The 12,964-nt window shown below is 34.6% G+C and overlaps 1 protein-coding gene and 1 pseudogene across 1 annotated transcript; both read left to right on the top strand.

Moving 5' to 3' along the window:
- Positions 1-3,024: 3,024 nt before the first annotated feature.
- On the top strand, positions 3,025-4,012 carry LOC100511490 (olfactory receptor 6C2-like). Its single transcript, XM_021082002.1, is given in 2 exon segments — positions 3,025-3,543; positions 3,546-4,012. Coding segments are annotated over 2 exon segments (936 nt in total). The 5' UTR covers positions 3,025-3,074.
- A 7,636-nt stretch (positions 4,013-11,648) lies between these two features.
- On the top strand, positions 11,649-12,712 carry LOC106506230 (annotated as a pseudogene).
- The last annotated feature ends 252 nt before the right edge of the window (positions 12,713-12,964 follow it).

Genomic DNA, 12,964 nt, shown 5'->3' with positions numbered 1-12,964 from the left:
TGTACAAAAAAGTGACCCAATCACACACATTTCCCTGTGCTGTACAGTAGGATCCCATCCATTCCAAATATAACAGTTTGCATCCCAAAAAACCCTAAAATGCCCATCCGCCCACTCCCTCCCCTTTCCCCCTTGGGAACCCCGAGTCTGCTCTTCTTGGCCATGATCTATTTCTGCTATTTGTTTGTTTGTTTTTAGATAGGATCATCTGTTCCATATTTTAGATTCCACAAACAAGTGTATCACATGGTTTTTGCCTTATTTATTCTTTCTGGCTTACTTCATTTAGTATAAGAGTCTCTAGATCTACCCATGTTGCTGCAAATTGCATTAGTTTGTCTTTTTATGGCTGAGTAATATTTCATTGTATATATGTGTCACATCTTCTTAATACATTCATCTGTGAATGGACATTTAGGTTGTTTCCATGTCTTGGCTATTGTGAATAATGCTGCTATGAACATAGGGGTGCATGTATCCTTTTTAATGAAAGTTTTTGTTGGGAAATATGCCCAGCAGTGGAATTGCTGGATTATATGTTAGCTCTATATTTAGTTTCCTGAAGTATCTCCATACTGTTTCCATAATGGTTTGTAACAATTTACATTCCCACCAACATTGGAGGAGGGTACGTTTTTCTCCACACCCTCTTAAGCATTTGTTATTTGTTGACCTGTTAATGGTGGCCATTCTGACTGGTGTGAGGTGGTACCTCATTGCAGTTTTGGTTTTCATTTCTCTAATAATTAGTAATACAGATCACTTTTTTCATATGCCTCTTGGCCATCCATATGTCTTCTTTGGAGAAATGTCTATTTAGGTGTTATGCCCATTTTTAATCTTTAATCCACTGAGCAAGGCCAGGAATCAAACCAGCATCCTCACAAAGAGTTTTATAGGTTTCAAAATGTATCAAAATGTAGGTACCTTTTATAGGTATCAAAATGTAATATATTTTGATAAAGTTGTTGATTTATAATCTGAAAATATTTTTCCAAAGTGTTAATATTAGTTATCTCTAGATTAGGATATCATGCAGATTTTTTCTGATTAATTTTTGGAATAGTTTTATTTATTCACATAAAAGGTAAATGCAAAAGAAAATCTGGGCTCTTTGATCCTCAGAGTGATTTGGATGATACAAATACAAGTAAAAATTATTTAGAATTGTGCCTTATCTCATTATTGTCTGTGCTCCAATCCCTAAGCTGTTCCTTCTGCTTTCCCTTGTGGCTCCTACTCCTCAGAGCTGCATGTTTTAGGCTTTTTGCCAACATTATGACACAAAAGATTCCATGGCGATTTTACTGACCCTGGATCTCCAAGCACCCTTTCGTTGGTTCATTAAGTTGTAAGTATGCTAGGTAAAGCAAACACCAACCTTATTAATTTATCAACCTCTCTCTGCCCAGGAAGTCAGAATACCAAGATCTCCAAAACCTGAGAGAATTCTTGGTAATTCTCAGTCTCAGAGCTGTTTCAAAGTATTTCTTAGACTTGTAATAGCCACTGTGTATGAGGAAAATTTTATAGAATTAGGTGATGAAAAATAGAATTACACATTCCAAACTGAGCGTGAATATAGAGTGAGATTATGAGCAATAGAGACCATAAATGCACAAATAAAGGTTATCTTTAAGAAGTAATATTGCTAAACCACCACTTGAAGTTATGACTGACTGGCCAAAAAGTAAGTACATGGACGTCTTTATTTTCATTGTCCTTTGTAAGAAACAGTCATAAATTCCTATGTTAAAAAATGCATAATATCCATCTTTACCAAATCAAAGCTGCTAATGCAAATTTTGACATTTTGTAATGGAATTGAATATTATGTTAGATGTCATTTCAAAAAATAATTACCTTTGAATAGATAAAAACCATGGGACAGGTTGATTTTAAAGCATTAGTTAGTACAGTATAGTTTGAGAAATATCAAGACAGTATAACCTACCTTATTTTCAGTCACAACTTAACAAAAACAAAAAATACAAATAGACATGGACACATACACACAAATGAGGTCATCACTCCCATGTAAAACAAGGTCATACAGACTCATCATTTATCATCTCATTTGGCATCCCTCCCTTCACTACAAATTCTGGTTCTTGGGGAAGTCAAAATAAACAGAAATGAATGCCCCGCATCCTAAGTTTAACATCCTTAATGTGTAATATCAAGGAGAAGCTGAGTTTCATGGATGAACCTCATTAATTTTGAAAAATAAGCCATGTTACTTCCGGAACACTGAAAACACACTGCAGTGTGAAAGTCTGAGTTCAGGGTCACAGTGATGCCCTAAGTGCCCATGACTAGGACAAGGAGAAGAAGTTGAGCTGTGGAGTGTTTTTCACAACATCCCAGATTCACTTGCCTATGGTTGTACCCTGGGTTGCCCCTAATTTGAGGGAAGCTTTCAGTCCTCAAGCAAAGAAAAACCAAAACCATTTCCTTTTTCATAGTAGTATCTGGAAATCCTGGAGCTTAACTGGGGACACGATTTGTATGTGTGTGAAAGTTGAGCCTGCTACATGTCAGTAGGAAGAGTATATTTTAAAGGAAGACTATAAAATACATAATGACATAAAATAATTTCCATTCTGTGGGGAGACTTTCCTAATTGTTCAGTGACATAGAGAAATCCAAGCCCAGGAGGCACCGAATGAAGGCTGAAAATAATTGAAGGTGGTGTCTCTGTAATTAATTGGTGAAAGCCAAGGAAAAACCTTTAGAAAATTCTCTCAGAATCACAAGGTATTTGACCACTAGCTTACATAACTCATGGCTAGAAATACTAAGCCAAAAGTATTATGGACAAAGACAAAACTATCTCGTTGGAAGACAAGGCAAGAATGAAGATATAGTTAATACTTATATCCACAATGAAGATACTACTCGAGACAAGATGTTCACTTCAAGACAGTCAAGCCAGTTTTTTGTTTTTTTGTTTTTTGAGGTTTTTTTTTGGGGGGGGCATTTCTAGCCATTGCTGAGTCCTCGTTTTGTCTTCATCGCACTCTTTTCAAGTGTCTCTGAATTCTTTCTGCAGATTGGGCAGAAAGCAAGAATCCATGATGAGAAACCACACAATAACAACATTCATCCTTCTGGGACTGACTGATGACCCACGAATCAAAGTTCTGATTTTCATCTTCCTTTTCTTTACCTACATGTTGAGTGCAGCTGGGAATCTGACCATTATCTCCCTCACCTTCATAGATTGCCGTCTGAGGACAGCCATGTACTTTTTTCTCCAAAATTTCTCTTTCTTGGAAATCTCATTCACAACGGCTTGTATTCCCAGATTTTTGTACAACATAGCAACAGGTGACAAAATCATTACTTATGCTGCTTGTGCTGCTCAAATATTTTTTACTTACCTCTTTGGGATAACGGAATTTTTTCTTCTGGCCACCATGTCCTTTGACCGCTATGTAGCCATCTGCAAACCCTTGCACTATGTAACCATCATGAATAACAGAGTCTGCAATAGGTTAATCATCAGCTGTTGGATGGCTGGTTTGTGCATCATAATCCCCCCACTAGCCTGGGCCTCAATCTGGAATTCTGTGACTCTAACGTCATCGACCATTTTTTCTGTGATGCCACTCCTCTGCTAAAGATATCGTGCTCAGACACACAGTTCATAGAAAGAATGATTTTAGTGTGTGCTGTGCTGACATTCATCATGACCCTTGTGTGTGTAGTTCTGTCCTACATTTATATCATCATGACAATTCTAAGATTCTCTTCCTCTCAGCAAAGGAAAAAAGCCTTTTTGACCTGTTCTTCCCACATGATTGTGGTTTCCATCACTTATGGCAGCTGTATATTCATCTACATCAAACCTTCAGCCAAGAAAGAGGTGGCTCTTAATAAAGGAGTTTCCCTGCTCATTTCTTCTATTTCACCCACGTTGAACCCTTTTATTTATACCCTGAGAAACGAGCAAGTGAAGAAAGCCTTGAATGACTTGATCAAAAGGATTACGTTCTTCTTCAAAAAGTAAGAAAAAGGTACTTGATTCATCATGATGAAAGCATGAATATTCCTTCAAATTTCTGGTAAAATTCTAATCATACTAGAGTTTTTGATAATCTCTTTTCCAGTTTTATTAACATTTTGCAACTTCTTTAACTTTACTGATGGGGAACTATTACCATTTGACTCTTCTCTTCCATATCTATTTAACAATTCCATTCACATGGATATGTTTGTAATAAAATTTGAGTTAAAAGTTATAAATGAGGTGTAACACAGTAATAAAAAGCACAAGTTTTTGTAAGAATATAATTCCAGAACTAAGAAAAATACGATTGATTAAAATACTGTAAAAATTCTAACCAGAGCAAATGTCTGAGAAATTGTCAGTACAATTTAATAACGATCATTTTCAGTGTTTTGCTATTTTATAGCAAATAACAGAAATCTGTAGGTGAGAGAGAAAAAAAGTACATTGAAAACAAAACAGCTTAAGCCTGACACTAGGTTGGCATACATGGAGTAGAGTGAAAAAGATGCTTTAAAATGTACCAACAGAATGAATTTAAATACCACAAAGAAATGGAATATAAGATCTCAATAGTCACATGATGAAAAAATTTAGAAAGGGCACAATAAAGTAAAACTATGATTAATGAACTGATACACATTCAATGGAATAGAGATTTATAATACAATCCACCCAACCACAAATTCAGATAAGTTTGAGTATTTTTGTCCACCAGCTTAAAAAAAAGAAAAGAAGAGAAACAGATTCCCTAACATAACTTAATCCTGATTGTAGACGCCTGCAAGTGGAGTTTTTAAAGTCTACAAATCAGACATAAAATTCAAAATATAAATATTTAAAATAAATCCTTTAAAATTAAGTGCACAATACCAATTAAAAATCAAATAAAAATTTGAGGCTGAAATTACAGCATATCTAACAAGCCATAACACACTAAAAATCTGTACTTAAAGCACACATATTTATAAAAATTTGTAGTATAAAGTACATTTGTGTATATAAATTTTTACTTGAGAGTAGATTAAAAATGAAGGGACTCATACTCATCCTAAACAATTCTAAAAATAACAAAATGAAACAAAGTGAACAATGAAAGTTTAAGATAAAAAGCAAAAGCAGTTAACTGTAAAATTTAAAGTGAATAAATCAGACACTGGTTCTGCTAAAACTGTGGAAAAAATAATCTTGCCTTCCAAATATCAGGAGAAAGACAGAAAGCAACATATTAAAGATTAAGAATTAGAAACAAGATATAAATATCAGTACATAAGAGAATCAAATAGATATAAATATTTGCTGCACTCAATTTGACAACAAAAGACAGGAAAATTGGAAGCAATAAAAAATTCTTGGTAAAACATGAAAAAAAATTACAAATTTGAATATAGCAATACTGATATAATTTACTGGGAAGGTGAATAAATTTCTGCCTTTAATGTGGAAAGAGGATAAATTTGTTTTTTAAAAATTTTTCTCCTTAATTTTAAAAATACTCCAAATAGTTTCAGCTTAAATTCATCCATTCCATATCATAGAAAAAGAAAACAACACAATTGCATTTAAGTGTAAAAGTAGAATTTTTCTATATAAAATATATGTAAGTACATTTTAGGAAGATATTAAAAGAAAAAAACAAATTATGACCAACTAGATTTTAATCTACTCTGAAAAGCTATATCTCGGTAAAATCTATCCATATACTTTATCATAACAATTTTCAAAGTTAGACATCATAAGAATGGATAAATAGATGCTTGAAAACCTTTGGTAAAATTTAATAGTCAGGAAACATCACAGGTAAAATAGGAACATGTTAAAAAAACTATTCATAAAAATATTTTAAAGAATAAAAAACCAATAGATTATAAATGTAAATCAGGAATCAGATATGGATGTCTGGTCTCATCCTTGGTAATTAACATTGTTTTGTATGATCTTAAAAAGTCACAAGAAAATAAAAGTCATTATAAATACTGGACAGAAATATAAAAATAACTTTTAGCAATTTGAATATGCATATTTTAAGCATGGCTAACTCTTAATATAAAAGGTGTTTATAATGTGTGACAGTTTAGCATTTACATGGTAAGATAATTGGCAGCATCTTTTATGTGTGTATCAGTAAAAGAAATCATGTCTATGGATTAATATTTTAATTTCATATAAAGATATACATACATTTCTGCTAACACTGAAAGGGGTATAAATGCAAGCAACTAATAGACAAATAATAGAATTTAGAAAAGAATTTAAGTTGGATAAGTAAAGAATATATATATTTTTTAAATGTGGTCTACTTCTGTATACCAATAAATATCTGAAAAGCAAAATAAGTAACTAATTTCAATCATAACAATAACAAAGGGACTTCACTAAGAAGTAAAACACATTTTTCTGAATGAAGTAAAAGACATAATCCATTTAAAGATATAAAATCATGAAAATATATAATTTTAAAAGTTATCTTATTCTTAGATGCAAAGCAATAGACCAAGAGTATTATAATTCACCTAAAACTAACATAAAATTTGATGCAATTCTCATTAAAATTCCAACAGTTATGCTATTAATCTCATGTAATTATTTCTAGATGCACCTAGAAGAATAAAACTCACAAGTATCCCACAAACGTACAAATAAGATCCAATGAAATAAATTTAAAATATGTTTTGGTCTAGGAATACCTAACGCACAGAACAAAAAAATGCAGAAAAAGGAGTTCCCGCTGTGGCACAATGGGATCAGCAGTGTCTTGGGAGTGCTAGGACCCAGACTCCATCTCTGGCCCAGCACTGTGGGTAAGAATCTAGGTTAGTTCTCAACTATGGCTGGGATCTTATCCCTGGCGTGGGAATTCCATATGTCATGGGGCATCCTAAAAAAAAAACAGACAGTAAAAGATTTCTACAAGTCAGGTAAGGTAGTATGTTCAATTACAAAGACGGAATTTAAATTCAGTGTGAAAAGAATTATTTAATGAATGTTGTGACTACAACTTCTGTAAGTAGATATGTTAGATCTATTTTTCAAAACACGTACAATAGATTAAATGACTGATATTATCTATCTATCTATCCATAGATCGGTAGATGGATCATGTATACACACATATACAGTGTGTATGTATTTCCTGGAAGAAAATACATGATGCATGGTTAAACATTTCTCAATGGAAAAGAAAAAAAAAAAAAAAAAACCACTAAAACAAAGGACAGAAGTTCCCTTTGTGGCTCAGCGGTTAACGAACCCTAGTCCCCATGAGGATGCGGATTGGATCCCTGGCCTCTCTCAGTGGGTTAGGGATCCTGCCTGCCATGGGCTGTGGCGTAGGTTGCAGCGACACTCAGATCCAGCGTTGCTGTGGCTCTGGCTAGGCTGGTGGCTGTGGCTCCCATTCAACCCCTAGCCTGGGAATATCCATATACCACAAGTGTGGCCCTAAAAGGCAAAAATAAAAATAAAAAACAAAATAAAATAAAGGAAAGAGTGCTATACTTTTGAATATATGTATTTTAAAACACTTCCTGTACACAATGTTATATATTGATCTATTTCAATAAAATGGGGGAAAAAGGAAAATGATCTTCATACCAAGAGGAAATACAGTTATTAAACAAATACATGGAAAAAACTGTTTACCCTTGAGAGTAATCAAGGAAATGCAAGAGAAAAATCTTTAAAATAGCATTTTAGATCTACTAAAACAGCAAAATTACAGCTTTTTAGTACAATAATTTTCAACATTGGAATGAAATACTTGATGGGACCGTCAATTAGTACAATACTTTTGGAAAGGAATATAGCAATAAAGAACAATAGCCATAAATATAGTAAAAAATGAAACTAAAAAGTAAATATAAAACATTATATAAATCAAAACACACCATACACTAAATCCAAAAAAAGCATGGGTTCGAGTAATATCTAAGTTATAAAAAAGAGCTCTGACACAGAGAAACAACAGGATATACAAATAATTCAAAAAGAAGTGAAGAATAGGAATAGGTAATTTGCCTATGAGCAAATCAAATTTAAAGATAAATGCATAAATATATATAAATTTAGACAAACTCATTTGTAGTCCAAGCAAAAATGAAGAGATATTGAGATAGTGGGGGTGTTGAAAAGACCTCTTAGCTTTCCTGATTATTAGAACCTGAGGGAAATGGCTTTTCTTCACTGTGTCTTTTGAAATGTAAATACAATTGTAATGGTAACTGTAAATGAAATGTAGATCTAAATGTAGATTGAAATGCAATGGAAGTTACAATATTGCATCGCTGTATTCACTTAAACTTCTATAAGAAAACAAACTCACGCACAGAGACAGACAACTTATCAGTGGTTGCCCGAGTGGGGAAGGGCAGGAAGGAGAGGGCACAGGGAAGAACAGAGATGCCCATGGACCCTTGGGGCTGATGGACATTTTCACTCTTTTTATGGTATTAATGTTTTCACAGGCATGTACATATGTCAAAATTTTTAAATTGTACACTCTAAATATGTGCAGTTTATTGTGTGTTGATTTTCCTTCAGTGAAACTATTAAGAAAAGTAAGAAAATGAACAAAATAACCTGATACTTGTTATCCTCTTTGTCCCCAAGGACACTGAAGCCAAAGCACTTTTTTTGTTAATTATTTTGCTTTTGTCAAATAAAATTACTCCAAAGAGTCATTAGTGACTTCTGAGGGTAAATCACCAAGGACCATTTTAAAATTCATTTATTTGCAGGGACAGCAAACTAAAAAAAAAAAAAGAAAAGATAAGGTTGGTACTGTTCAAACCTTTTTCTCTGTCCAAAGATATTGAAATACCAACTCTTTCAAAAAAGGAGAGAGTTTCTGCCACTGGGATCACTATGTTTTAACCTTTTATTTATTTTTTATTTATTTATTTAGTCTTTTCTGGGGCTGCACCCATGGCATATGGAGGTTCCCAGGCTAAGGGTCTAATCGGAGCTGCAGCCACTGGGCTACACCAGAGCCACAGCAACATGGGATCCAAGCCACATCTGCCACCTACACCACAGCTCACGGAAACACCGGATCCTTAACCCACTGAGCAAGCCCAGGGATAGAACCCGCAACCACATGGTTCCTAGTCGGATTTGTTAACCACTCAGCCACGACGGGAACTCCCACTATGTTTACTTTTTAAATGTTAATCTATACACAAAAATATTTTTTAGGCCTCTCCTGAGAGAGTCAATCCTTTTTTTTAATTTATTTATCTCCTGGAGACAGCAATCTCAGGGAGCTTTCTACACATTCAAAAATCCTCAAGGTGAAAACTGATGTATGAGCAGAAGTTCACATGAAAATCTTCATAAAACCAACCATTTCATATATGTGGCTTAGGAATTACTATTTTAATCACCTTAAGGAAGTTATGATTGACAGAAAAGTAAGTAGTAAGTATAATAAGTTTTTCAACATTAGTAATATTTCCCTTTGTTTAACTTTGGTCATATTTTTCTCTGAGGAAAAATAGTTCACCTGCCTGCATTAAATTTAGATACACAAGCTATCATTTTTATATGGTATAAAGACTTCAAAAATATGTGGAGATGTCTTACTATAAATAGGTGGATATATAAATGAGAATCCTAATACAATGTATACCCAGAAATGACATAAGCCATACCACAACCTCAAAGTGAAAAATATACAAGCTCTGCGTAGGAATGTGTGAGTGTGGGTACTTCTCCCTTCATCTCTCATTAGCAATCCCTGCCTCCTTCCAAATGTTTATTGAAAGATAGATGAACCAGAATCTATTGGTTACATGTTAGTGTCAATGAGATTATTGAATAATATTTTATAATACTATATAATATCTTGTAAGAAAAAAATAGTTTTTGAACACTGAGTAATGTCCACAGCATGCTAAGTGAAGTTACATAGTGATGCATATGTAACCTGAGAGATAAAGAGAAAGGATGACACCCAAAGGTTGATAGAATGCAATTACCATTCTCTACTACTTCTGAAATTAATCTAATATGTATATATATATATATATGGCATATGTCACCCCAAAAATTACCATTCTCTACTACTTCTGAAATTAATCTAATACATATATGTATATATATGGCATATGTCCCAAAATTCTCTGGGAGGGTCCTAGTTTTCCGGAAAACTATGAGTGGTAGGTCAGCACTTCATCCCCACACTGGTAACTGCCAGTGTGTGTTTAACATTATGAACTGGGCAAACCATCAGATATGGCCCTTCTACTTCAGTATGAATAAAATACAGTTAAAAAGCAATGAAGAGAAAGTCTTCATAAACAAATAAACTACAATTGCAAGGGGAAAACTTTTTCTTATTGACATAGGATTATAAGCATTGAGACGCACTGAAAATTGAGAACATTCAATTACCCCACCACAGTAATTAAATCTTAATAACCTAGAAAATTACTGTGCAGTAGCATTGGGCATAAACTTAGCATCAGAAAACCCATGACCTCTGGAATTAACATTGCATTAATAGATAACAGTGAAGAGATGATTAGGTTTACTCAGTTAAGTTGCAAAATACAGGACAAAGTATACAAGATAAGCACTTACTATAATAATTGGCACAGAATGTTTGGTTAATACTATAATAACTGGCACAGAATACATAGTTAATACATGGTTAATACTTACTATAATAACTGGCACAGAGCGGATATTTAATACTATAATAACCAGCACAGAATATATGGTTAATACGGGAAGAGGGAGGAGAGCACCCAACCCAACCACGTGGATGATCACGGCTTCTGTTTTAGTGACATTGAAACGGACATGAGTGGTTTGTACAAGCAGGTGTTTGTGAGTCAGTTCAATATATAAGAAGATGTGCTTGGTATTCAAGTCAATAATGTTAAGTCAGAAAAAAAATCATTACTGGAAACAGAAACTTAGTCTTCCTGAAGTGAAAGATGTTATATAAAATGGTAGGAATTGTGGATTAAACAGAGAGGGGTGTTTAGTCAGAAGGGAAGAGGAACTAAGAGATTCAAGCAATCCAAGCAGGCACAAAGATAACTTAGAAAAATCATATGTGTAAGTTTACAGTTCCTTTATAAGAGCATTTTTTAAAAAATACAATAAAATTGTGTTTAATGTACTTTATCCTGCATAACACTTGGCACTTTGATAGACACATGTGGAAGGACGCCAAGGGAGGGAAGCTTAGACAGAGTCTTCTGTGTAATGTTTACCCTTGTTCATAGGAGAAAACACACTTATCCACAACAACAACAAAAATAGAAAAGTCTTAGAAAGCTGGAGCAGAGATTCCATGTCCTGGTCAGGATTCTTTAGAGTAAGTCCAAATTACACAGGATGTATCACATTTGGACAAGGACTAAACTGTTAACCAGAAACATAATTTAATGATGTGGGTTTCTCTACATGGCTCTGAATATGGAAGAATGTGGGGAGGCAAACAACATTGTTGTTCGTGAATTGACACTCTATTCGGAACATGTCCACACAGATGCATGTTGTGATTTAAAATACAACATGAAAGTATACTGAACACTTAGCTAATTAGATTAGATTTTACACACGTTAGAGACTCTAAATAATAATCTCTGAATTATTGGGCATGCAGGCTGGACAGAAGTCATCAGTGATGAGAAACTATGCAATAACCACCTTCATTCTGCTGGGACTGACAGATGACCCTGAGCTGCAGGTTTGGATTTTTTTCTTTCTCTGTCTCACCTACACCCTGAGTGTAACTGGGAACCTGACCATCATCACACTCACCTCTGTGGATTCCCACCTGAAAACACCTATGTACTTTTTCTTAAAAAATTTCTCTTAGAAATCTCATTCACAACGGCCTGTCTTCCCAGATATTTGTATAATATAGCAACAGGTGACAAGGTCATCACATATAATGCTTGTGCCATTCAAGAGTTTTTCACTGACCTCGGTGGAGTAACAGAGTTTTTTCTCCTGGCCGCCATGTCCTATGACCGCTACGTGGCCATCTGCAAACCCTTGCATTATGTGACCATCATGAGCAGCAGAGTCTGTGGGATTCCCATCAGCTCTTGTTGGATGGCTGGTCTCTGTGTTTTAATCCCACCACTTAGCCTGGGTTTAAATCTGAAATTCTGTGACTCTAACAGGCTTGATCATTTTGGCTGTGATGCGTTTCCCTTAGTGAAAATCTCATGCTCAGACACGTGGCTCATGGAACAGTCGGTTATAATCTGTGCTGTGCTGACCCTGAATATGACTCTCACTTGTGTAGTTCTGTCCTATGCTTACATCATCAAGACAATTTTTAGGTTCCCTTCTGTCCAGCAAAGGAAAAAAGCCTTTTCGACCTGCTCTTCCCACATGATTGTGGTTTCCATCACCTATGGAACGTGCATTTTCATCTACATGAATCCTATAGCAAAGGGAGAAGTGACTATTAATAAACTCTAAAGTCGTTTCACTGCTCATTTTTTCTATTTCACCTGCATTGAACCCATTCATTCATTTATACTTTGAGAAAAAATCAAGTTAAGAAAGCCTTTAAGGACTCAATCAAAAGAATTGCCTTGGTTTCAACTATGTAGAAGAAAATAATGTTTTTAAAATACTATCTCGAGTCAAGAATAAATGGCCACTCACATTGCATTTTTGAAGTTTGTAATCTTTTGAATATTTTTCAAGTTTAGATATTTTTTAATCTTTTGAAGTTTAGGGTTTTTTTGGGTTTTTTGTTTGTTTGCTTTGTTTTTTTGTCTTTTTCAGTGCTGCACCCACGGCATATGGAGGTTCCCAGGCTAGGGTCTAATTCAAGCTTTAACCGCCGACCTTTGCCAGAGCCACAGCAACACTGGATCTGAACCATGTCTGCAACCTACACCACAGCTCTCTGCAACACCAGATCCTGAACCCAGTGAGCAAGGCCAGGGATCAAACCGGCAACCTCATGGTTACTAGTCA

The sequence above is a fragment of the Sus scrofa genome, unplaced genomic scaffold (assembly GCF_000003025.6).
Source record: "Sus scrofa isolate TJ Tabasco breed Duroc unplaced genomic scaffold, Sscrofa11.1 Contig395, whole genome shotgun sequence".
Taxonomy (NCBI): Eukaryota; Metazoa; Chordata; class Mammalia; order Artiodactyla; family Suidae; genus Sus; species Sus scrofa.
The sequence above is the reverse complement of the archived record's forward strand: the minus strand, read 5'-3'. Positions and strand labels throughout refer to the sequence as shown.